At 37.6% G+C, this 27,980-nt stretch overlaps 1 protein-coding gene across 1 annotated transcript; it reads right to left on the minus strand.

The window, feature by feature from the left end:
* Positions 1–1,158: 1,158 nt before the first annotated feature.
* On the minus strand, positions 1,159–27,847 carry LOC306853805 (nitric oxide synthase, inducible-like; the record flags this gene model as incomplete). The annotated part of the gene is made up of 24 exons (XM_079391457.1): positions 1,159–1,970; positions 2,134–2,328; positions 2,715–2,863; positions 2,965–3,086; positions 3,178–3,265; positions 3,397–3,607; positions 4,310–4,476; positions 4,559–4,746; positions 4,986–5,064; positions 5,418–5,538; positions 5,632–5,806; positions 5,891–5,940; positions 6,153–6,257; positions 8,801–8,945; positions 9,111–9,193; positions 9,345–9,539; positions 10,108–10,209; positions 10,300–10,474; positions 12,185–12,324; positions 12,625–12,766; positions 12,876–12,967; positions 13,055–13,217; positions 13,456–13,604; positions 27,665–27,847. The coding sequence occupies 24 exons, from the start codon at positions 27,845–27,847 to the stop codon at positions 1,932–1,934; spliced, it is 3,258 nt and encodes a 1,085-aa protein (XP_079247583.1). The 3' UTR covers positions 1,159–1,931.
* Positions 27,848–27,980: the final 133 nt, after the last annotated feature.

Raw genomic sequence — 27,980 nt, forward strand, 5'->3', positions numbered from 1 at the left:
TGTCTGTCAGGGTTCACCGTCTCTGCCTCTGGCTGTTTCTCTCGAATATTTGTCTCTGTGTCTCTTTGCTGCTCGGCCAACATGTCAGTCAATTTCATGTTCAGCAAAGGGTCCCGAGAATGTGGTGCCACCTGCTGGTTATAAAAAAAAAAACCATGATGTACAAATGCAAAATTAAATCATGTAGTCTAAAGAATAATTTAGCTTTCAGTCTAACCGCAGGTCCTCCTCTCTTTCTAAAATAAATGCCCTCTATATATTTTTGTAATATTATAAGTCTATATGGGCACTTTTGATCAATTAAATGCATATAATTGAAGAATAAAAGTATTATTTTCTTTCTGACCTCAAGGTTTGTGTATATAACATCAAGCTCAAAAGAAACTTAGTACAATCAATAAAGACATGAAATACAATAAGTGCATCAATAAAAACATGACAGACACAAAAAAGGGTGAAAAATATGAAGGGCACAGAGTGACCGAAAGACCAATGGTCATAGGTAGAGCAATAATGTTGAAACCAAACCAAGTTTTAAAGGACTTACGCTCGTATTTCATCCTCTTTGTATAATATTTCAGGTACTGTATCTGCTGCATGTATCTTCAGTGGTCTCACAGGTTTCTCATAGAGAGGGAAAAGCAGCATACACATCAAACTTTGCTCGTACTTGATGACTCCAGCTCGCATTAAATGACGATCCCTTTACAAACAACAATCAATCATTCAGCCTCACATTGAGAACTCCAACTATACACTATACAAAAGGTCTCTGGTTTATTATTTCCCATTTAATAAGCTTTCTTGGCATTATGAAAAGTTTTACAAAGTACACTTTCATATTACACAATATATTTTATAAAAAGCCCATCTCTTGTCCTTAGACACATTTTAGATTTATTATTTTTGTAATTAACCTTGAAATGAACTCAAGAAGCACATGCTGTCACTAATGCTTACCGTGTAAACACAGTCCCGAATTTCTCAAGTCGACTTCCAGCCATAATATGTCTATATGACAATACAAATTTAATTAGATACAAATAAATATCACAGAAAAAGTGACAGTTCACACGCTCTCTGCTGTAGCATGGATACACCGCTTCCATTAAAGACAAACTTCAAGAATGCGAAGGAAAAAACAGCTACCGTGGTTTTGATTGTATAAAGTCTATTTATTACCAAATGCAATATATAACATGAGCATCAAATTAAAGATTTATACAACACTTATATGCAACACTTATAGTATTAATAAACACTGAATTGAAAGTATAGTTTGGCATCACTAACACGTAGTCTGAAACTACACTGAAAATGTGGGATTCAAATCTAAGTTAAGTATAAAAATAAACAATGAGGTAAAAGCCGAGAACAAATAAGCAGTTTGTTGCACAGTTTATAGGTCACTAATTAAATAAGCATATCTGTGACATGTACAAGTAAACTTTTGTATAAATGGTCAGACTCAGATAGATAGAGGTGATCCCTGTTGTTCAATTGAGCATGGAAACACTAGATTGCTCCAAAAGAAATGTCCCTGCAATTAGTTAGCCACAAAAGCACTGCTCTAAAGAAGTGCAGGTCAGTCCTCCCAAAAACAAACAAAAAGGCATTAATTTTAAACAAACATACAGGAATAATACAGTAAATAATACAGTTTTACAACCAGATACTAATAGGCTGTTTGTCTATTTTGAGCTGTACATTCCAAAAGTTACTGAGGATCATGGTGTATGGATATTTAATACACTGCTGTTGTGTATTTGTGTAACATTTTTGTGATTTGTTTTTAAGTTAAGAGAGGTTTTGGCATTATTTTGGAAGCTGTATGAAAATCAAAAGATTACAAGTTAAAAGATTAAAATCGCCCCCTTTTTTGGTGTGTTTGGATATTGAAACGCTTGAGGTGGTCCAGGTGATCTCAAGCACTAGGATCCAAAGATGTCTTCATGGTACCGCTTTTCATTCTGTGAACAAAAAAGCATAATCATGTAAAATGATTGCCCATATATCAATAGACTGTAAACGATTTACCATTTCAGGACAACTGAACCCATGCAAGAGCATAAATGCTGAAAGACATTATTATCTGAAGCAGCTATAAAATGTGTCAACAATTTGAAGGCTCACCTTGAGCCTTGACAGATGTTCCTCAGCCTGACTAAGAGAGATGCCCAGCCGGCTGACTAAGATTTCCTTGATAGTGGCAGCCACATCATGGGCCATATTCATTCCTCCACAGATATACAGATGTCCTGGATTATGGTGCAGAACCTCAACGACCTTGTCATACAGTTGTTCTCGCAAGATATCTTGGACATAAACCTGGACCGAGAGTGGAGGAAAAAAAATAGAGTGCAACGACCCCCAAAGAGTGTTAACCGTCATTTGTTGTTGTTGTGCTAACTATAAGTATTTTTTATTATGAACATCAGCGAAAAGATATAACAAAGCACCAATTTCAGAAAAAAATGACATAAGATATTATTTAATAATAAATACTTATTAAATTAAATAAATAATTCATAATACTTTTAAATAATACAAATTAAATATATATTTAAAAAATAGCTGCGGCAATAATAATAAATATTATAAAAATTATATTTATATATTATGATACACTATCGATATTACTAGATATTTACAGATATTAGAGATTTCTTGCTATTTCTATATATCACTACAGTTACAGTGTCAAGTGTGCCTACCTTGCGTTGTCCAGTTTGCCTAGAGTAAGCTGTTATGATACTGCTTAGGGTGCCATTATCTCTCATGTCCAGAGTCTCCTCTTTGTAAAGATGATCAGTATCTGAACCTCGACACCCAAACACGAGTGTCATTGGATTCCTTTTCAGACCTTGAAGAAATAACACAACTTGAGGTTCAGAAACTTGAGGCGAGCTCATTCAATGGACTGTTTGAAACCACTTGAATGTGATAAGGGATAAAAGTCAATACCTGTTTTTTTCATATCATGGAATTGCTGTTGCCAAAAGCTACGGAAGGGAGCAATGCCGCTCCCAACTCCCACAAGAATACAGGGAGCACTAGGGTCGGATGGAAGATGGAATCCATCAGAGCTGGAATTGTTTCATAAATAAAACAAGAAAGTGAGTTATGATCAGAAAAAAAAAGATCTTGTACATCTTAGGAATGTAATATGAAGGGTACCTATGAACAAAACATGGCACCATGTCTCCTTCTTTGATGGTATTGAGCCAGGTACTACAGAGACCAAAATGCAGTGGACCTTTTCCCTCTAAACAGAGCAGAACATATAACAACAGATTAATTTCTTCAGTGATTCAAGAAGTTCTACGTCTAGTAAAGAGTTCAACTGTTCAGGTATCAACTAATAAATGATCGCTGGAAAACACAGGTTTACTGTACCCTGTGTGTGATAGCTGACCACGACCACAGTGAGATGGAGCTCTTGAGGGTGGAGGTCTGGGGAGGAGCTGATGGAGTAGAGGCGTGGCTTCAGTAGCGGCAGCTGGCTGAGGAGAAAGGCAGCAGAAAGTTCCAGAGAGGAAAACTCCTCTAGCACCTCAAGGAAAGTAGGTTTGTGGAACTCCTTCCATGTTTTGTAAACTTGGAAATCCTGTAGTGGAGGGATGACTTGGTATGTTTTTAACCAATACACAAAGTGAAAACTATTTTTTTTTTTTTTATGGAAAATAAGTAGAATGAATTTCTTCATAAGCTTTCATAAACCATTATGTAAATAGTCACTTTCAATATAACGGGACTGCTTTGGATTTTCACAGCGCAACCAGTGTTGACCTATTCTCAAAACGAGTCGGTTCTTTTTAGTGAATCAAGCACATAAAGTGTGACCAGTGAATCAAAAACATAGAGCACAACCAGTAATACCCGATCCTAAAAAATTATGAGCCTTATGAGCTGGGTCTTTAAAGTGAATCAAACACATACAGCGAGCAGTGTAGTCTGATTTCCAGCTGATTGAATGCAACAAAGCAGTTCGTTTTAGTGAGCTCACAACAATGCAGCCAGTCTAGTCCAATTTCCAGAATAACGATTCGACTGAGTTGGTTATTTTTAGTGAATTAAACACACACAGTGACCAATGTAATCAGATTCCTGAACAAATGACTGTAATGAGTTGGTTCTGTGAAAAGTTCTTAAAAAGTCTGTGTAAACACACATTTTACAAGATAAAATGTTTTATTTATTATTAAAATTACCTAAAAAACTTTCAAAGTTAACAAACTGATTAAAGAACAAAAATTATTTGCCAGTTTCATAGTTTTGGAACATTTGTGATTGTCAAAAAGTGACTTACTGTTGCTAATGCAAGCAGGCGCTGTCTGTGCTCTTCCTGCTTTGCCATCTTTGAGAGTTTGCGGAGGAGGCTTTGTGAGGGTGACGTGGTGACATCCAGATAGTAGGTAAGAGCTTGGGCAAGAGGACATGGTGGTATTCGTTCATCTCTCTGCCACCTTTCACCATCTGCAGACATTATTAGGTATCATTATGCTATTATGTGTAAGACTTCCATTATGCAATTAGGTACAGTAAGATGGTTCAGTACCAGGGTAGGCACTGAGGAATTCCAAGCGTAGGCTCTGATTGATTGGAGGGGCATTGGGCAGATGCTTCAGGATGCCAGCTACTAATTCAGGTGAGTTCCCTGGGAAAATCTTTACATGGTCTCCAGGGACAAAGTTTAAGGGCTCCGTGTTCCCATCCATCTCTAACTCCACCAATATTGTAGCACGACTGAGAACACATAAAAAATTAAAAATTAAATAAATACTGTGATCTGAGAAAACAAGGCAAAAGACAACATAAAAAGGTAACTGTTTCTGAAAAATGCCAAGTTAGAATAATAAAAAAAAGATATATTTTATAGATAGATAGGTAGATATAGATAGATAAAACAATTCTAAAAGTAATTATTATAACTATTTTTATTAATAAAAACTGATGCATGAATACGAGTTGGTTTGAGAGTAAACCTTGATTTTGGGCTCTGTAGATTCTGCCTTCTCTTTAGTTTCATGGGAACCACAGCTTTAGAATGGAGAGCTGACAGAGCTGTAAAACCAAGCCAGATAATAATCACTGCAGAAATCTTGCAAATAAATATGTTAATGGCATAATTCTTGAATTCTCATTTCTGATTGTGAAATATGTATTATAATGATTGCTAAACTTCATATTTCGATGTAAAATTTAAAAATGTCACTAAGCAATTTCATATTCCTATGTAATTAATATTGAACTGTATTATATTTTGTTGAGAAAAATGTTTTTAAAAATGAGAAGCAGCATCAAAATGATCAATATAGCATTTTTGTTTCCTTTTTGACCACTCCTACAGGTTTCAAGTTTTTACCATAATTTTCCCTAAATGATGTGATTTTATAAGGACGCGGGTCTAAATGTACCTGTGATTCGGTCAAGTGTACAGCTTTCATTCTGAACTCTGTGCCTCTGTGAATCCCAGGAATCTGCCAGACCTTCTTTTCCTGGAAGTTGACCTTGAATATTAAACTCATTGCATGCATCCTGTACGTACAGAAACCATCTCATTATTTTACCATTCACCAATTTAAAGCTCTGAAAACAATGGATGCTCAATTTTTATTTTATTACTGAGACCTTAAAGGCAGTGCAAGCCCAGGCTGAGAAAGCTTCCTCCTGTCCGTTCATCTCATCTCCCTCTCCTGTGGCGGACACACGGATGGCTCCCAGCGCTGCAAACCTAGCATCCACTGTATGGGCGAATGCACAGAAGTGTGGGTACATTCGAGAGCCGAGACCAAACACACAGTACCTGAATGGGGGAAGAAACAATTTAAACAATATACTCTATCCAGGAGTAGAGAGAAAATAAATGTAAGGGATTTAAAACACTGACCTGACTTTGTTTCTGAGGTTTTTCAGGCTGAGAAGCTGCTTCTTGAAACTCTGAGAGGAGAAGAAATACCATGTCAGCAAACAAGAATCACATTCTAGTTATTGTGGTTCTTGTACAAATAATCATTGCAAAAGCAAATGATTTTTTCTTAAAGACCTTTTCATTTTGACACATTGTAAATTCTGCACTAATTATGTTTGGTGATAATAGACCTTCAATACTAGCATTACTGTAAGGTCACTGAGCATTAATATGTCCACACCTCTCCATTTCCTGGACAGTCTCCATTGCCAAAGGTGCTGGTGACAACAATTAAGAGGCTTTCCTTCTCGCAGTCACTGAAATCGTAGTCCTCCATGCAAACGACCTGTATAATTTATAAATAATTTCTTTATCACAAATGTATGTGTTTGCTGTGTGTGTGCACATGAAAAAATACTATAGTCAATACTATAGTGTTTTTGAACATAGTAAAGTACTTTAATTCATTTATGAAGTGAAGTGGCATACTGCCAAGTATGGTGACCCATACTCAAGAATTCGGGCTCTGCATTTTAACCCATCCAACGTGCACACACACAGCAGTGAACACACACCCGGAGCAGTGGGCAGCCATTTATGCTGTGGCGCCCGGGGAGTAGTTGGGGGTTCAAGGGCACCTCAGTCGTGGTATTGAGGGTGGAGTGAGCGCTGTACATTCACTCCCCCCACTTACAATCCCTGCCGGCCCGAGACTCGAACCCACAACCTTTGGATTACGAGTCCTACGAATTCTGTGGTAAAATAACAACTATAATATAAACAAATTACTTTACCCAATACTGTACTAAGTTTTCTACAACTCTAGGGTATATTATACTACAATACACTACAGTTTACTGTAGTAAAAACTAAAGTACACTGTACTAAAGTACAAGTATACTGCAGCATTTATTACAGTTTATCAGTTCACTATAGTTAATACTATGCTGTAGCATTCATTAACAAAGTGTTGTAAATACTATAACATATAGGCCTACAGTACAATACACTTTTCTATAGTATGGTTCAAAAACTAACTATTACTAATCAAAAATTATGTTTTAATATGTGTACGGTAGGAAATTTACTCAAAATATCTCAATGGAACATGATCTTTACTTAATATACTAATGTTTTTTGGCATAAAAGAAAAATCTATAAATTTGATCCATACAATATTCTTCTACTTTGGCTCTCAACGAAGGCGGACGCATTTTTCTTTCCTCTCCTACCCTTACCCTTCCCTACCCTCGTCTCGTCTACTGTCTAATACTTGAGAGACTCTCTCTGCACTGCTCTCCAAACTGAAAAATCATGGATTTGATCAACTGGTCTCCCAACGCAATTGACCCCATTTTTGGGTTCGGGGAACCTGGCTGTCCTGCTGGAACGTTCGCTACTGGCTACACGATGGACGCATGGGAGAGATGGCGGGTCATGTGTCTGGCGGCTCTTTCCGTGGAGGACATTGAAGACATCTACCTATTCGGAACCATGATAACGGGGTTTCTGCTGATTGGATTAGGCTATGCCCTGGGTTATCGGAAAATTCAGGAGACGGGAACAGCTGTCCCCTCACAAGGCTGCCCGTCATGATTGAAGCAGTGGGCAGAGCGGTCAGCACTGAGACTGAGACTATCAACCGCAATATGGATTCTATCACAGATAAGCTCACAGCTTTGCTGAGAAAAATTTATGGATTTGGAGACCAGAATGGACAAAGAGAGTAGCTGTGAAATTGGTATGCAGCTACTCGCCCCAAGACCAAACAATTTGCAATCTTATCTTCTTTCGGCTTCCCAAAACAACCCCCCGGAAGAGCGCTGCAGTGAGACGCTCTTGCATTCCTCCCCCATTGCACAGACACCTGCTGATTGTCGACTCCGTCTGGGTCCCGATCAAGGCCGTTTCCATGGCAATTGCTGTGTCGCTATCACAATCTGCGGACTGACACAACTTGATTTGAATACCAGCGTGGCGAATCTCCAGGCTTACAAATACACAAACTCACATACATACACACACACATACCCATATACAGTATACAGACATTCCATTCCCCCCCCCCCCACCCCCACCCCCGATCCCTCGCCTTCGCTGCTTTGTTCCACCAGTCCGACAGGCGGGTCTGTGACCGGCGCTGAGAATAGCTGCTGGACCGGATGGCTGTTTGTAGGAGCTGGATTACCCCCCACCTGTTGCAAGTCGTGTGTCTATGGTGTATTGATTATGTGCTTTTGTTGCTGGGGTGTTTTTCCTGTTCTCACACTGTACTCCCATAGGAGCATAGTCTGGGGGTTATTTTTTTTCTCCCCTCCTTCCTCATGTTTAAGCTGTATTTCTTCCTCAATTCCCTGTCTTCCTGTTCTGTCCACCCCCCTGTCATATTGTATTGTATGTATGTTTGTGTATGTATGGACAGGTTGATGGCTAATTTCGCTGGTACTTGTGACTAGTGACAATAAAGGGCTACTACTACTACTACATTTTTTTTTGTTGGCTATTGCTACAAATATACCCTTGCTATTTACGACTGGTTTTGTATATATATATAATATAATTTATATTATATTATATTTTATTATTAAAAAAAATATATATTATATTTTATTATTCAGATCATAAATTGGATATAAACAATTTATATAGAATTTACATTTATTAAATTCAACCCAACACATCATCTACCCAAATGTAATGTTAAGGTTCAGACCAGGTAGACTTAGCTCCTCAAGGAATCAATCTCCTAGTTTTACTTTTAATAGAGGGTGATATTATTATGAATGTGTCACATACGCCCACTTCCTGCCAAGTGTTGGCAATAATGCTCAAATTGAGTCTTAGAAGAGCGATAAATTACATATGAATTAGGGGAGACGGTCCTCTTACCCGGGAGTTGAAGGCACAATTCATCATGGTGTTCAGTTTCTTAGCAAAAGTCTGTGATTTCCCCGTTTCTGTGGCATAGAGAATAGTGCAACGCACCCGCTTGGCCATGGTTGAGTTAATGAGTGTCTGAGAGAAGAGCACTACTCTAGAAGAGAGAAAAGAAAACAACGATTTTAGCCATACTGGCTACTCACCAAATGTTCACAGCTAACCTCTCAAGAATTAATTACATTGTTGCAGACAGATATCTTCTGAAAGAATAACACTGTGTTGTTCTAGTTGAGGAAGTGTGAACATGATATTGCGGTACCTGATTAATCCTTTGAAGCTGATTATATGCCTCCTCTCTTTTCTCTTCTTGTCCTTCCACTTGTGCGTCAACCATGGATCAGGCTTTAAATGGCAACAGAAGAGACACGTTAAGGCAAGAACATCCCAAACATTTGTTTGGACATCCTCATATTTCACACAGCTTCATACCAGTAGTCTGGCAGTAATATTCCAGTAATGCAGCTTTTCTCATGAATGCAGAATAGATACTTACCTGGTAGTAGAAAAAGGGTGACAGGATGTAGTTCAGTGTTTCCTGGTGAAACATGGAGGTTAGAGATCCAGACATTGGTGGTACCAACCAGACCCAATCGGCTGGACAGCCTCCGCGCAAACGCACCTCCATCTCTATGTGCTGCATGAAGGACTCTGATGCAGTATGGTGGTCGGTAATGGTGACCCTATTTTTCTGTATGTCAGTAAGACAAAAAGGTCATAAAAACTGTGAATAAACATTTACCAAAAGGTCAAATTTAATCTTTATCCATATATTATCTTTCCAGTGAAGAATTACTTTTTTACGTTTTGCATAAGTTGGCAATAAAAAGCTTGTAAATATATACATTTAATTTGACTTTAGAAAAAAAACATTTATATTGTTATAGGTTTAATTCCTTGCACATATTTCCCAAATAATGAATTAATGAAATGTAAAAAGTTAGGCAATTTTTTTTTTTAAATATTTAATTTCTGCATCTAACAGCCAATTAAAAAAACAAACAAGCAAACAAATAAACAAAAAACTCATGGCAACTTGTTTTGGTGAATTGGTGGCTAATTCTTAAATCGTATGATCTCATTTGTGTGTTATTTTGTAAGATCTGCTTAGGGCCCCGCTGATGATTAGATTTCAGACCTTCATGCTTAAGATTCCTCTAAAAATGATATGTTTCTGTACAAATCTCATTGCACAAATTCATGCAACTGATTTTACTGAATATACAAAAATCCTCGTTTGCTATGTAAATCCACTTTACCTGAAAACTATGCATCACTGCGACATTGATGGCCACCAGAGCCTGATCCTTCCATAGCGAGGACAGTTTTTGTGTCTCCAAACCCATTTGACGGCCAACCCGCTGTAAGACAACAAAATAAAAGAAAATCAGTATAAAAACAAACATCTAAACTTTCTCTTCTCAACTATAACATTAAGAATATTGTAGCACCTCAAGAACATTGTAGCGTTGGGTATCACAGAAGTCCCTCACTCCAATCTCAGTGCCCATGTACCAACCGTTAAAAGGACACGCTGGGAATTCAAGACCACCAATCTCCATCAACATGTTGGACACCGCAGGCAGTGCATACCATTGGAGGTTCAAATCCTTAAACCACTTGTACCTGAGGAAGTGCATGAAACCATCCAACTTTACCAGAGGCGGACAGTAACTAAGTACATTTACTTGAGTATTGTACACTATTTGAGTACCTGTACTTTACTTGAGTATAATTTTTTTCTTGAAACGTATGACTTGAACTTCACTACATTTGAAAGACAAATATTGTACTTTTCACTCCACTACATTTCTATCAAAGTCCTCGAAGTAGAAAGTCGTTACTATGTAAAACGTGGCTTTCTTTTTTCAGACAGTTTATCAGTAATCACTCTTGTAGGGCTACATAAAGTGATTTCCCAGCATTTTTTGAACACTGACCAGTTGCAAATGTGATATTTATTAACAACAATTCAATGATAAGAAGTGAATATTGTGGTATATATTAGACATAATAAAGTCTGATTTTGCTAAATTGTGTACATGAAAATATTACCTATAAAGCCACAGAAGAACTGTTGTGCGTCTCCTAATAAAACACGATAGGTTTTTGACTTGAAGCAACACTGCACAGACCGTTCTGTGTGTGATATCAAAGTACTCCGAGAGTGATTAGACAGCATGTTTTTTTTGTTAAAACAGTGTTGCTGTTGTAAAGTTACAATTGCGTTGCTGGTTTTTAAAGCAGGTATGATTTTTTTTCTTCCTTATCACTCTGTATTTACAGCAATTTCACTGTCCACTCTGTGGAGGAATACTGTTACTCTATGTGGAGGAATGGCTACACATAGATGTGTGCACACACTGTCAGAGCTGTGTGAGATCACTACCATCCTGCTTTTGTGGGGGTGGGTAGGGGTGTTACATTTTTTTTTTCGTTTTGTTTTTCCCCATAGGGTTTTAACATTCTAAAAGCTCTTTATTCCAAAGATACTACAAGCTAGTCAGCATATTCAGTAGGTGTAATGTATTGTAAGTTGCTTCAGAGGTATTGCAAGTATTACATACAGCAATAATAAAACAGTGCATTGACATAAAAAAAATATTTAGAAGTACTTAAGTACCAAAAGTAAATTTAAGTACTTCTGTACTTTTACTTAAGTAAAAATCTGTCTTTACAACTTTCACTTGTAATGGAGTAATATTTGCAGTATCTGTACTTTCACTAAGTTGTGAATTTTGTCCGCCTCTGAACTTTACTGGCATGCAAATACTTTGGCATATATTTTGCAACAGACCCTTGATCATGTAACTGAATGATTTAAATCAATTTACAAATCCATAACATTTCTAGGTCTGCATGGTTACACCAATATGACTCCATCAACCAGCACTTCAGTCAAATTCACATGGCTCTTAACTAAACTAATTAGGGTTTGAGAACATGATTTTGGGCCTCATTGGTTAAACTCATTTGTTAGGACTGGATGAAAGAATGTAGCATAGAGACAGGCTGTCTTAGGTTTGAAAGGCTTTGCCACTCTAGTCTGATTTTTAAGTGCCAAGGAGCATTTGATTTTAAAGGTCCTTTTAATGCAAGCTCTTAAAGGGAAAAACCTTGCATAATTTTTTCTTTAAGATGCAAACAGATTTACTACAGAATCAAGTGGAATGCAAGTAATTTCAGAAATCTGAGCACCTCAGTCAAGAGTGTATAAAACCATAGATGCATAGTGATGTAATGCAATAGTTTAGAGCGTTATCAATCAACTAGTTATTTTAATCTACTACAAGCATGTTTTCTATTCAGCTGGAGTGCAAAACCTTTGGCACTTACTGTGGGTGCTCCATGGAAACTTCCAAAATCAAATGTTGGGGAATTTCAAAGAAACGAGGGTCCTCTCCATTAGCTTGTAACACCAGTGGAAGCACATCAAATTGACCATATTTTGGTGTCCACCCAAGCTGGATGCAAATCTGTGTGAAAATTACAAAATTTTGTAAAGTACATGAACATTTAAAAATGGAACAAGACATAAGAGTGATTTAAAATGGAGAGAGTTATATCTTTATGTATCTTAAACTAAAATGTGTTATACATGAACTACCAACATACTGTTCAAAAATTTAAGTTATTGCAAAAATCTAAATATAATTTATAATAATTATATAAATAACATATCTAATTAACAATTATATAAATAGCACATATTATGGAAAATATCTACTAGAAAAATATTTTAAAAATCAGAAAATATCTGAGAGACTGGTATCTACCTCTGTGAAGTCAACACTGGCAGCATCTCCTATTATTGTACCATCTGCCATTGTATAGCCAGCGTATCGTATGAGTTGACTATTCCATACACGGAAATCATGTTGGCCATCAGTTCTTTGAGGAAACACAGTGATGGTAGACCTGTCAAAATAAATTATAAATTATTATGACACCTTGTTCTATTTGCAAAGATAATCAAGGTGGTTGGATTATTAAAAAACTGGAATTACACATTCCTGGATTACTGTACCTCAGGTTGCCTCCATTGGTAGCAAACTGAATATGATCGCACAACATCTGAAACATTTCCTCAGCAGTTCTGCAATTACGTGCATCAAACAGCTGTACAGGAAGACAAGACCTAAATGTGAATATAACTATTATGACTGCACATTTCATATATGTTTAGGTCCAAACTAGCGAAACTACCTTCAAATTAGCCCACTGAATTCTGCCAATGCATCTGGGTGCATTTCTCCATGCTTGCTTAGCCCCAAATTCCAGTTCTTTTGTGGTTAGCTGATATGAGCCAGTGGCTTCTATTTCCTTCGCGACTTCCTCCAAACGAGACAGGTGCTCCTCGACTTTTGAGCTGGATAACAAACAAAATTCAGGCAAATAGCCTACCTTTTGCACTCTTCAGAATTAAGCCAATTCATGGTCTACCTTTATTGTGGCATTAAAACAGAGAAAAGAACAAGAATATAAACACTTTGTTAGAATCAACCACTGAAAACCCATAATGATCAACCAATAATCTAAATATTTTCAGGAAACGTGTCCTTCTCAATGTCTCTGGTGAATATATGACCCTAGTAGGTGCCTCCTACTTTTTAATGGACTTGTAGTACTGATTGATGAAGTCAATGGCTTGCATGAGGATGTCATCGGAGCCTGGCACAGTGGAGGAGGGACAGCGTGTCATAGCCTTTGGAGTCATAATAGAGCCTTCACAGACTTTAGACGGGCAAAGCTGGCTCTGAAGTAACAGGGAAAAGTTCAATATTACTCATAACTTTATTACTCATCACTCTATGCAACTGCCAATATGACCTCATTTAAAATGACACTATCTCTGTAAAAACTTGACTAATTCTGAAACTTTACACACATACATAAAAATAAAAATTAAGTTTTTAATATATGACTAGTAAGCCAATTCTCAAATAACTACTATGATGACTTTTGTTCTACCCACTTAAAAGACAGAAGTACTTGCGTTGTCCAATCTATACAGACTGTGTCTGTTCCCCGAATAGCGAGGTCAAAATATAAATTTAACTTTCAGTCAGGTTTCAGGCGTCACCATAGCACAGAAACTGCACTTGTTAAAATGACAAACAACTTGCTTCTTGCTTCAGACCAAGGCTGCATCTCATTGCTAGTATTACTTGATCTTAGTGCTGCGTTCAACACTATAGACCATGACACACTCATAGATTGATTACAAAACTATACTGGTATTCAAGGGCAGGCTTTAAGATGGTTTAGATCCTACCTGTCCGATCGCTACCACTTTGTTCATTTAAATGGGGAGTCATCTCAATTATCACCAGTAAAGTATGGAGTACTACAAGGATCTGTCCTAGGTCCTCTGCTATTTTCAATATACATGTTGCCCCTTGGTAATATTATTAGAAAATACAGGATTAGTTTTAATTGTTATGCTGATGATACTCAACTATATATCTCAAAAAGACCAGATGAAACTTCTCAACTATCTAAGCTAATAGATTGTGTAAAAAATGTAAAAGATTGGATGACCAATAATTTCCTCCTATTGAATTCAGATAAGACAGAGATATTAATTATTGGACCAAAAAACAGTACACAGAATCTCTTGAATTACAATTTGCAACTATAGACGGATGTACTGTTACGTCCTCTAAAGTAAAAAATCTGGGTGTTATATTAGACAGCAACTTGTCCTTTGAAAATCATATTTCCGATGTTACAAAAACAGCATTCTTCCATCTTAGAAACATTGTCAAGCTTCGAAACATGCTACCTGTTTCTGATGCAGAAAAGCTAGTTCATGCATGCATGACCTCTAGACTGGACCATTGTAATGCACTGCTAGCTGGTTGTCCTGCATCTTCAATAAACAAGCTACAGATAGTCCAAAATGCAGCAGCTAGAGTTCTTACCAGGTCAAGAAAATATGATCACATTACCCCAATTTTACAGTCTCTGCACTGGCTACCTATTAAGTTCCGTATCATTTACAAAATATTATTACTTGCCTATAAGGCTCTAAATGGTTTAGCTCCTGCTTACCTAACTCGTCTTCTACCACGCTACAATCCAACCCGCTCCCTAAGGTCGCAGAACTCTGGACTTTTGGCAGTACCTAGGATAGCAAAGTCCACTAAAGGAGGTAGAGCTTTTTCACATTTGGCTCCCAAACTCTGGAATAGCCTTCCTGATAACGTTCGGGGTTCAGACACACTCTATCTGTTTAAATCTAGATTAAAGACACATCTCTTTAGCCAAGCATTCACATAATGCATTTTATAATCTTGTACTGCAGTTATATCTGATCAAATGTACATTATTATTATTCTTTAGCTTGGGTTGAACAAATAATTTTTGCTTAGATGGAACAGCAGCTACGCTAATTATGTCTCTATTTGTTTCTCATTAACATCCCATGGTAACTAGGTATTACAGAAATTTCAGTCTGGATCCAACCCTTAAATGATCTGAGATGACCGAACACCTGAGAAAAGATAATGCTTTGTATCGTAAAAAGCGCTATACAAGTAAACTTGAACTTGAACTTGAACTTGAACTTCATGGGGTTAGCTAAAGCTGTTCATTTACATTTGTTCATTAAAAAATATTATAATGACTCTTTAATGTAGAAATAGCTCACCTTAACCGCTCTGTGATGTAATGTGTCTTGATGGCATGAGCCATCCTGGTAGTTCTTCACTTGTTTGGAAAATTGGCAGTGATTCACCTTGTTCTCCCATTGCTAGGCATACCATCAAAATGTTAAGATACTGCATTTCAATTGTGACATTGCATTTTATGTTAAGGTTTTGCTCACCATATTCGGCATACTCTGCTGTGGTTTTATATTCTTGCTCTCCCATTGCTAGGCAAATACCAATAGAATGTAAGAATAATGCATTTCATTCATGGCATCACATTTTATATAAATTAAAGTTTGGATTACCTTCGGTGTAATCTGCTGCAGTATTATATTATTGTTCTCCCATTGCTAGACATGCATAACAACAGAATATAAGGATATTGCATTTCATTTATGACTCTGTATTTCATGTTAATTAAAGTTTTGCTCACCGTATTTGGTTTAATCTGGTGCAGTATTACATTCTTGTTGGCTTTAGTCGCCTGGTTCCCCATACTGACCTGAAATACTGAATTTAAAATAATTTTAATTAAAACATTGCAGTATTTCAGTTTTTGATTTTTAAATAATTCATAATAAAGAATAGAAATAAATAATATTATATATATATATATATATATATATATATATATATATATATATACACACACACACACACACACACACACACATCTATATATATATATATATATATACACATTTGCAATTAGGATTTTCATGAACCATATGAGTTTCTTACCTTCGTGCCAGGTCCTTTTCTCAGTTTGCAATTGTGTGCAGCTTTCCCACTTTAACCTGCTTATATACTCGACCCAGAGAGCCTGCTGGTGAGGGCAGGTCAAGAGTTGTGCTGGTTGTGGCCTCAAGGAGGGTGGGACAGAAGTCCAATTACAATCTTCATACTCCAGCGTCTGTGAAACTCTGACAGTTTAATGAATTGAAAGAGAAACCATAAACACACCTCAGACACAAGGTATCTGGACATGTCTGATAAACCCAAATCTGTATTTCAAGTATTATTATTATTATTAGCCTTTGAAAAAATGGTCAAGAAATGGATATATGAATGAACAAAATGCAACTTTTACAGATTTTATTAAAAACAAATATTACTTTTTATTCCACCCATTCATGTATTTAAAGTACATTACAGTTTGAGGTTTGCCTAATGTTGTATAGTGTTTATTTTTGCAGATATGTTTTATTGTTTCTAGGAAGTGTCTCTAAGCAATTGGGGAAAATAGTAAGTTCTTTTATTACAACACTGCTCTTGAGACTGCCTTGAATTTCACAAATCCACGTGAGCAATATAAAGTCTTCTTTCTTCTTTCACTATGAAAGTTCTTCAAAATCAAGATTCAAGATTCAAGATTTTTATTCGTCACATACTCAATTATACAGAGTATAACCAGCAGTGAAATGTACGTCCAAAGACAGTGCAATTATGTAGAATACAAATACTAAGAAAAAGAAAAGTAGAAAGAATAAAAGAATAAAATAAAATAAAATAAAATAAAATAAAAGATAAAAAATATAAATATAAATGTGCAGGTCAGTATGTTGTTGACTTAAATAGCAATATAAGAGGAATGTGCAAAAGAATGTGCAAAAAAGTTGTACAGGGTATTTAAATAGCAGCAATATGAGGTAGAAACAATTACGAATAGCTTATTGATACAAGTCAATAAGTTGATATAATACAAGTTGATATAAGTCAAACATTAAACTTTCTCACAGAAATTGCAATTATGTCAGAGTAGTTGAGTCTGATGAAGATTGATTGAGATCTGTATGCTATTTTCAAGGAACAATGAATATACTTTTATGTTTTACTTATATGATGTTTTATTAACAAGGTTCGGGAGGAGCACGATCAGATAATCAACCAATTCAGCACAGATAGCTTGTCTAGTTAATCATCTTAACTATACAACATGTATACATTTGAAGTCAAAAGTAAACTTTTGAACAGAATGAAGATGTGTACATTTTTCTTATTTTGCCTCAATATTTTTTTCATTTAGTACTGCCCTTCAGAGTGAAATGCTGATCTTCAAATTCAAAAAGGGTCTTAATGCATTGTGTGTCCTTCTGGAGCATCAGTGAGCATTTGAACCTTCTGTAATAGTTGCATATTAGTTGCATAATAGTCCCTCAGTTGTCCTCAGTGTGAAAAGATGGATCTTATAATCATACAGTCATTGTTAGAAAGGGTTCAAATTCACAAAAATGCTGAAAAACCACAGAATGTGTGGGACCTGAAGGGTTTTTCTGAAGAACAGCAGGCAGTTTAACTGTTCAGGACAAAGAAGGGACTCATGAACAACTATCACTAAACAACAACAACAAAACAAAAAAGAGCTGTGGATCATTCAGGTAATAACACAGTTTTAAGAATCAAATGTATGTAAACTTTTTAGCGGGATCATTTTTATAAATTCAACTATTATTTAACTATATGTAAATGTAATTTATGTGAAATATCCTTTTCAGGTCAGTACTAAATTAAAAAATAACATGCATTTTGTATGATCCCTCTTATTTTGGTAAAATAATTAACATGTTGCAGATTCTGCAAGGTGTATGTAAACTTTTGACTTCAACTGTACTGTATATACAGCCAACTCACCTCTGTCCCACAACAGTTTTCCAGCATCCCTCCTCCACCCCAACTCCTTACTCTTAACTGTTCTCAACCCAGATTACGGATCATGGGGGAGTTCTCTGGGTTTGGGCTATATTCCGAGCTCAGAGCCCTCCCTCAGGACAGCACAACATATATGCTTACATTTGCTCAATCCGATTATATGTAAGTGTAAACTAGTGAAATTATAATTTGATTGTTTCTTAATAATAAAACTGCATTTTCTGTCAATTGACAGGTTAACAGCAAAAACATTATAATCATAAAGCAATTATAGTGGAGTAGGGATGCGCGGTATACCGGTACTGGAAAAATACCGGTATATATTATATTTCAAACGGTACGATATCATAATTTTGCTCAATTCGGTATTTCCTACGCTGCAGTTGCGCAATGCACCTGTAGGTGGCAGTGCTTCCCAAATTGCTGCGCAACCGGTAAAATGTGACAACAGAACAACGCGATGGATCAAACAGATTAAACTCTGGCTGTGTCCAAATTCAGGGTCTGCATCCTCCTTAGGATCCTTCCTACCCGGTTGAAGGAGGAGGGATCCTCCGACGTCCGCAAAACCCGGAAGTCGGTGTTTGTGAATTTGGACAGCCTACCCTTCTTTCAGTTCCCTCCCTTACCCGTTGCTCATATCCTGTCGCCTAGCAACCGTGACAGCGCCAAGCAAGAAGCGGGAAAATGGACAAACAAAGAGTTATTCTCCTCATTTTAATTATTTTGGAAGAAATAAAGCAATTAAATAAATTAAATACTTTCTTTGCTCGTTGTCGGAGAGTTTTTTTATATCAGACTACAAGACAGTCACATCCAGGTAAGCCATTATAGCCTATTTTTATTAGTTTTTAAGTATTCTACTAATTTCTCCTACAAATTCATTGAGCCGAAGCATAAACTTTAGCTTGTTTTGTCAGAGAAACTCCTCTCCCACTCCGCTACCGCTCGCTTCGTCCGCCATTACGCTCTGCCGAAAAGAATTATGGGATAGGTAGGACGGGAAAGGATCCACCACACCCATCCTTCCAATTCGGGGAAAAGGAGGACGTATTTGTGGGCCGCATTTGAAGGATCCTACGAATTTGGACAGCCTTCGTCGCGGCGCTGTGACGTAACATCCTTCAAATGAGTACTCCGAAGGATGCAGACCCTGAATTTGGACACAGCCTCTATCAACGCACCCGAAATTAATAAACAAAGAGAACAGTAGAAGTGAAATATGGCATTTCTTTGGATACAAAACAGATGACAAAGGTGAAGGAACTGACCTTACTGCACCTTACTGCGGGGAAGTCGTGGCCTAATGGTTAGAGAGTCGGACTTGTAATCCAAAGGTTGCGGGTTCGAGTCCCCGGCCGGCAGGAATTGTAGGTGGGGGGAGTGAATGTCCAGCGCTCTCTCCACCCTCAATACCACGACTGAGGTGCCCTTGAGCAAGGCACCGAACACCCAACTGCTCCCCGGGCGCCGCAGTATAAATGGCTGCCCCCTGCTCCGGGTGTATGTTCACAGTGTGTGTGTGTGTTCACTGATGTGTATGTGCACGTTGGATGGGTTAAATGCAGAGCACGAATTCCGAGTATGGGTCACCATACTTGGCTGAATGTCACTTCACTTCACTCACTTCACCTGTATGCAAGCGTTGCTATAAATCATGTGCTTCCACAGAGACAACACATCAAACCTTTTTAAGCACTTGTCGCTTGCTCATCCTGATCGTTTCAGGTGAGTGCATCATTCATAAATTCTGATTTTATTTGAACTTTTATTTACAACTGATCAACGCACATACAGATGTGATACAGTAAGATCAAACGTGCGTGTGTGACATGCTGGAAACAATGAAGTTTTGGTCACGTAATATATGCACTTGCATTTCATACAATCGAATATTAATTGGATTTGAATTGAGCAATAATTTTGCTATATTCAATTTAGTATCAGTGATATGAAGGGAATGTTTCTGCCGCGCTGTCGACCGCTAATAAGAAGCAGCCGAGAGAGTGAGTTTTATTTAATGCTTTTTCTTTGGCTGAGTCTGAAATCTGAAAACAATCTGAGAGAGAGAGAAATAATAATGTGAATTTGAATATTACTTTGTTAGAATAACACTTTACAATAAAGCAATATTTATTGCCTTAATTGCGCAACTTCAGTTGTATTTTTTTTCTTCAAACTCAGTCAAAATGTAACCTATGTTTCCGATAGGTCAGACATTTGTTTGCACTGAAAAGATAAGAAGATTTGAATATATTTTCATCTTATTACTTCAGTTAGCCTATTTTTTTTTTTCTCCAACATCAAAATGTAACCTATGTTCCCTGTAGGTTTTTTGTTAGTTTGATACAAAGTTATTAAGATATGAATCTGTTTTTATTATTATTATTATTATATTTAATAAAACTGTTCTAAATTCACTTATCTTTTGAGGCTGGTTATTTGTCACCTATGGTATCGATTTAGTATCGATACCGAGGTATTACATTCTGGTATCGTACCGAAGCCAAAATTATGGTATCGAGCCATCCCTATAGTGGAGTCCTGTTGTCAGTCCTATTATCACTTTCATTATACACCACTATATTTTTTTGGGATTTTTTTTTTGTATTGCAGAGCTGTATTTTTTCTTTGTATTACAGGACTGTACATGGGCTTGATTCACCCATAATGAAAGTGAAAAAAGTGGTGTGGCCAAGTATGGTTACCCATACTCGGAATTTGTGCTCTGCATTTAACCCATCCTAAGTGCACACACACACACACCGTGAACACACACTCGGATCAGTAGGCAGCAGTGTTAATTTTGGCAGGCATTTTTGATTTAGTCTTAGTCTTTATCTTGAGACGAAAAAGCTTAATAGTTTTAGTCACATTTTAGTCATTTGAGTCTTTCATTGTTTTAGTCCAGTTTTAGTCGACGAAAAGTCATTGCATTTTTGTCAACTTTTAGCCATTACGTTTAGTCAAACTGCAGTTACCAACATTTATTTTGGAAGCTATTTTATATGTAGTATTCAAACAGTCATCAATTCTTCTCTCTTTAGACCAAATCAATTAAGCTTAGTTATGAGAAATTTGAATCAAGGATTGAATTTGGAAAAACTGATATTTTTCAGATACAGTAGGTTTACTTAACAAGTATACATTTATTTAACATCTTTTGTTGGTTAACATTTATGACAGATAATTAGGAATGCTGTCCATTTAAGACGGAAGGTATGCATGTAATAGCCTACTGACATACATTCAGTTTTCACCCACCTGTTTAAGCTCACTTAAACCATAACAGACTGTATTTCCGTGAGATACTCTACATGAGAGACATGTGGACTGCTGTGTGTGTATTTGAGCACTGAGAACTGATCGCGCGCTGTATGAGAACTGAAGAAGTGGAGCGTGCGCGAGAGAGAGCACTTCTATCAGCGCGTTTCCGCCTATCGCACCTTCACTAACTTTAAGTTAATCGACAATGAATTGTGACTCCCGGGGAAAATGGGACGTCTGGTCACCCACTCCCTAACCCTTCAGGTGCTGAGGCCATTGTTTCAGATCGCTAGTTCGCGTTTTGGTAGCCTATCCGTCCACTGCGGCTGCCATACAAACGCACCTTATCCAATGACAGAGATGCACATTTTGAAAGACAAGGGCTGTATCCGAAATCGCCCCCTATACCCTCATTCACTATTCCCTACATTAGTCCACTCATATAGTTCACTTGAAGGAGTGAATGAAAACGAGTGAGTGAATTCGGACACTAAGTGCACCGGAAGGACTGCCGCTTTTGCATATTTGCTTCCTGTTAAATAATAATTTGAAACGGGCAGCTCCAGTAGTAAGATTGAAGGATTTATCTTGAACTCTGTCACGTAAATTATGTATAAACCCTAATAGTCAATTTACAATTAATTTTGTACCTTTGTTGTATTCCACTGTATTACGCCGTGGACCAGCGCTTCTAAAATCAATGGATGGATGATTCAGCTGCGGGCGCCATCTTCTGGCGAGACGCGGGAATTGACTCGGCGCGCGACTCTCACAGTGCATTCTGGGGATTCTCTAGCCGTTGAGTGTACATCGGTTGTACACTCGTTTTTGCGGTGCATTGTGGGATTGAATGAGTGCACTCGAGAACATCCACTAAGGTTTCGAACACCACTTAAAATGGCCGTTCCCTCAAATAGTGCACTATTTGAGGGTATATAGGGGGCGATTTCGGATACAGCCAAGACAGTTAACTTAGCCTATAGGATGTATTTTGAATCTCTGGTAGTCCTCAAATAACATTTTAGTCCCGTCTCGTCTTGTTAACGAAGATGTGGCATAAATTTCGTCATAGTTTTTATCATCAGATATTAGTTTTAGCTCGTCAACGTCTCGTCTTAGTCACAGAAAAAAAGGTTTGTTGACGAATATTTTTCGTCGTCGTCGACGAAATTAACACTGGTAGGCAGCCATTTATGCTGCGGCACCGGGGAGCAGTTGGGGGGTGGTTGCTTTGCTCAAGGGCACCTCTGTCGTGGTATTGAAGGTGGAAGCCCCAAATATTGAGAGGGTATAGTTTAGTTTGACATACTAAAGTATGTCAAAATTTGCTTAATGACCCATCATTAACATTCCATACCCCCTCCCCACCCACTGGACACCTGTTCATGTATACCTCCAAACAACTGGACATCTGTTTGGGCATGTTTATCCACCTCCATTATCCCAAACTAGTACGTTATCATCCCCCATCTAAAGGAATTTACAACAGTGTTTTGGACTTGCATATGGCAGTTGTCAAAATGGTACAAAGTTAAAGAAAAGAAAAAGAGCTGAGCTTCTTACGCTGTGCCGCGATCAGGGCTGTATTAACCATTGGGCTAGGTGGGGCTGAAGCACCGGGGCCTGGACAAGGATTGCCTGTGATTGCCTGTGGAGTAGATTGACTGGCCATTGGTAGCACCCCTTCATGTCCCCCAATTATTAGCGCTATTACTTAGTGGAGCTTTTCCGTAAATTCCATGCATCACCATTAGAGATTAAAACATCACGTTTGAATTTGGTTTAATAATCAAATGCATTTATTCTATATTTTACTTTTGAACAACCTGTGAACGTATACCTAGCTGTCAGGTGATATCGCTACGTCTAATGTCTGCATTCACCTCTCTTCACTTCGTTCTGGCATAATCTGGAAATGGTCATGTAAAGAACAATCTTCGATAAGTAAAAATGTAAACTATTCTAAAAAAAATGAAGAGAGAGGGGAAAAAATAAGTAAATCCCCAGGTTATTTTACTAAAGCTGATGATGGACTGGAAATTGTGGAACGGCAAGTGGACTGGAAATATGGAGCAGATAAAAACACAGCGTCATCGTCCCCATAGATTTTAGGTTAGTTTGATTATTAACTTGATGGATGTATTACTTTTTGTGTTTGAACAAAGTATATTTGCTTAGAGGTTGAGCGATAACCCGGTAGAAATGTGAATCGTTTTGTGCATAATGATGCAAGATTTTCATTTAAACGCATTTTAAGCAATGTGGTTTAAAAACAAATTTAACTGTTCAGAGACAAGCAGTGGGGAAGAATTCATTTTGGCAAATGTGCGCGTTAAGACGGATTCAGTCTAATAGGCCTACTCACAGCGTGCCCCTGCTCATACAGCGCCTGACTAAACTTGAGTTCTTTTACACACCTTTTACACACCAGCCACAGGAAAATGTTTAATTTTAGTTCATTTAGTTATTCTTACTTAATTCAGTTATTCCTTTATTCACTCTTTGATTTTTGTCAAGCTTAAGACTTGTTGTGTGTTATATCAATTCAAATGCGCCCATGTACATAGGCAAGGCAAGGCAAGGCAAGTTTATTTATATAGCACATTTCATACACAGTGGTAATTCAAAGTGCTTTACATAAAAGAAAGTGAAATAGACATTAAAATCAATAAAAACATGGAAATAAGAATAATAAAAACAAGGAATTTTAAAATGATATAGAAAATGATTTAAAATAAATTTAAAGAAAATGATTATACATAAAATGTATTGCAGTCAGTTCGGACATACAGCACAGTGCTCATTCAAATGCACAGTTAAACAGATGAGTTTTGAGTCTTGATTTAAATGTTGCTAATGTTTTAGCACATCTGATCTCTTCTGGAAGCTGGTTCCAGCTGCGGGCCGCATAATAGCTAAAAGCAGACTCCCCTTGTTTTGTGTGAACCCTTGGTATTTCTAACTGACTCGATCCTAATGATCTGAGTGGTCTGTTTGGTTTATATTCAGTGAGCATATCAGCAATATATTTAGGTCCTAGGCCATTGAGTGACTTATAAACGAGTAAAAGTACTTTAAAATCAATCCTAAATGTAACTGGAAGCCAGTGTAAGGACCTGAGGACTGGTGTGATAGATAAATGTCTAAACTTTTACGACCTCAGATAAACGATTATTTTGTATCTTGCTGTGTAGGCCTAGATAATGAGAAAGGATGTCTGGTCGGGACGAAGAATCAGTAACGTTTGAATATAAGTTGTTCGATGGTTGTAAAAGCATCTAAGGATGTTTTCTGGGGGTTGCAACTGTAATGAGTTTTTGTGAGGGTCTGGCATTGTGAACTTTGATGGTGTGTCAGGTAAAGTTCAATGGGTCAAAACAGTTCATTTTTCTAAGATGTTCAGTGATAAAAGGATGTCCATTGCCTCTAATTTATGGCATGCACCTGTGACATCTGACGCAGTGTCAGGTAAAGTTCAGGAAGAATTTTTTTTTCTTTCTAAGAAAAACAGGAATGTTTATTTATAATGGGGTATCTGGTGTAAATTTTTCTAAGATTTTTTTCAGACTTGATTTTTATAATAGATCTGGATAATTTACATGGGATTTGCTGTGAAATTTATAGCAAGTTCAGGATGATGATAAAATATATCAGAATCAGAAAGAGCTTTATTGCTAATTGTGTTTACATGCACAAGGAATTTGTCTTGGTGCCAGGAGCTTCCAGTAAAGTACAGACATAGTGCTGACATACATATAATTCAAGGTAATAAAACACTAACAATAAAGAGACAATGAACAATATAGTAATAAATGAAAATATAGAGAAAAAGAAAAGGTCAATAGACAGAATTGTGAATGTGCATATGTGCTATTAAGATTACAGTTGATAAGTTAAAGTTGTAAAGTCATGAGAAGTTATGTGTTGATCAGGTGGTATATGGCCTGGGGGGGGAGGGTTGGGGGGTTGTCTTGTGTCTGGCTGTTTGGTGCTCAGTAGTGTCGACCAGAAGGCAACAGCTCAAACAGGAAGTGTGGACAAATATAGCAACTTCTTGGACAAACCTTATCCAATCTTGCCCACTGATCTATATTCATATACATCTAAAAGAATAGAATATTGTGAAAAAGTTTTTTCTTGTAACTTATTTCAAAAAGTGAAACTTGCATATATTTTAGATTCATTACATGTAAAGTAAAACACTTCAAAAGTTTTTTTGTTTTAATTTTGATGATTAGAGCTTACAACTCATGAAAGATCTGTGGGTTACACAGAGTGCTTGTGAGAGACCGAGAAGTTAGGAATAAGGAAGCTTTTCACTAGAAAATGGGCCTTTATTTGAACCCAAACAAACAAATAATACAAACTCATAAATCATACAACAAAAGAAACAAACAAAAAGAAAAGGAAGTCAAACAATTTGGACGGAAACAAACCAAACTAAAAACTGACTTCACAAATGAACAAAGCAACAGCTCATAAAGGGAAAGATGGGCCCATTACAAATGAAGAGGGAAAGCAACAAACTTTACATTCAACATATAACATTAAATAAATCAATTAAATCAAAGAGAAACACCTTAAATAAATAAAGAAAAACAATGCAATTATATCATAAATGTACAACTAAATAAATCAATTGATAAAGAAATGAACTTTCTCTCCTTCCCCAGACAACCTCAGTGAATGGTATGTCCGGGCAGAACCACTAGTGCTTAAATTCTCTGTTCCTGCCCAGATTCCAAATTTCGTCATGCCAGGATACGGCTGCAGTAGACCAGATCGCCACACATCACCGGTAAACTTAAACTCAAAATAGACACAAAAGTAGCAGATAAAACGCAACTAATTTGTGTGCACTCCAAATCAGCAATGATGTATATAAGATGGGTTAAATGTAAACCTAACAATAAAGAACTAATGAATATTGTTTGTTTCATGTGGTTATTAAACTAAAACCAAAATAAAATGCAAATGACAAAGGAAATTTAAATAAAAAAGTTAATCTTAAATGACTGAACATATCCTTCATATAGATGTGTGTGTGTGTGCGAATACATGCAGGTGGATACGTGTGCTGTGTGTGAGAGAGGATACATCCACATTACCACTCTTGTGCGGCCACCACTCAGGCCGTCACATTTCCCCCCTCTTCAGAAATTCCACAATTAGAGCGGGAGATATAATCAGCGGTAACGTTGACTTTACCAGCCACATGTTGAATCTTGAATCTAAAGGGCTGTAGGGCGAGATACAATCTCGTAATCCTCCCATTAGAATCCTTCATTTTCTCCAGCCACTGCAATGCTTTGTGATCAGTCTCCAGGGTAAATTCCCAGCCTAGTAGATAATATTGCAAGGAATCCAAGGCCGACTTTATGGCTAAACACTCCTTTTCTACCGTCGAATAGCGTACCTCTCTTGGAAACGGTTTACGACTGATGTAAGCCACTGGCCGTCGGCTCTCTGGTGGTCCCTGCAATAGAACAGCTCCTACAACAAAGTGTCGACTAAAGTCAGGATTATGTAGTACGGTGTCATTGTCAAAGCTCCCTGGATGTCCCAGAAGGCTTTCACAATCTCTCTTCAGTCCACTGCAGTTTATTTGAGCAGCGTGCTCCCACCATGTCCGTTAGTGGAGCAGCCCTGCTGGAAAAGTTAGGCACAAACCGATGGTAAAATCCAGCCATACCCAAAAAAATAAAATCGCAGGTCCTTGCGGGTCTGAGGCACCACACAGTTCTCCAGGACTTGAACTTTCTTCACCTGTGGTCACACCTGTGGCCCCTTTCTTCACCTGTGGTCGCATGCTGCACATGTTCCTCCCAGGTATTACTGTAAACAACAATATCATCAAGATATGCAGCAGCAAAAGGTAAACCACGTAATACTTGGTTGATTAACCTCCGAAACGTTGCCACAGCCCCATGAAGGCTGAAGGGTAACACTTTAAAGTGAAATAGGCCCCCTGAAGTTCTGAATGCGGTCAAGGGTCGAGAGGACTGAGTCAGTGGAATTTGCCAATACCCTTTAGAAAGGTCCATTGTTGTCAGATATTTGGATTGGCCCGAACGATCAATTAAGGCAGTTATGCGAGGGGTAGGAATCAAACTGAGATACGGAGTTCAGATATCGGAAATTAATGCAGAACCTAATACTCCCATCCTTCCTTGGCACGAGGACTATGGGATGACACCACTCACTATTCGAAGGCTCAATCATGCCCAAGCGGAGCATAAGGTCTAACCATCAGTGACTGCGCCTTCTCAGGACGGGAAACCCACTCCTTCAACAGGTTAACGTGCAAAATTCGACTGGAACGATCTTGACCAGGCATACTAATTTCATAGGTCGTAGGAGCCAGCAGTTTCTTAATTTCATAAGGCCCCTGCCATTTGGCTAGCAGTTTACTCTCTTGAATGGGCAACATGACAAGTACTTTTTTCCCGATCTCCTGATTTCTCTCTCGAGCCAGACCAGGTCTTCTGCTGTTCCCTGTCTTCCGCCAAATGATTCTGAGTCAAAGTAGTCATGCTCTGCAACCGTTCCCTCATTTGCAAAAC

Source organism: Barbus barbus (assembly GCF_936440315.1).
Source record: "Barbus barbus genome assembly, chromosome: 34".
In the NCBI taxonomy this organism is placed as follows: domain Eukaryota; kingdom Metazoa; phylum Chordata; class Actinopteri; order Cypriniformes; family Cyprinidae; genus Barbus; species Barbus barbus.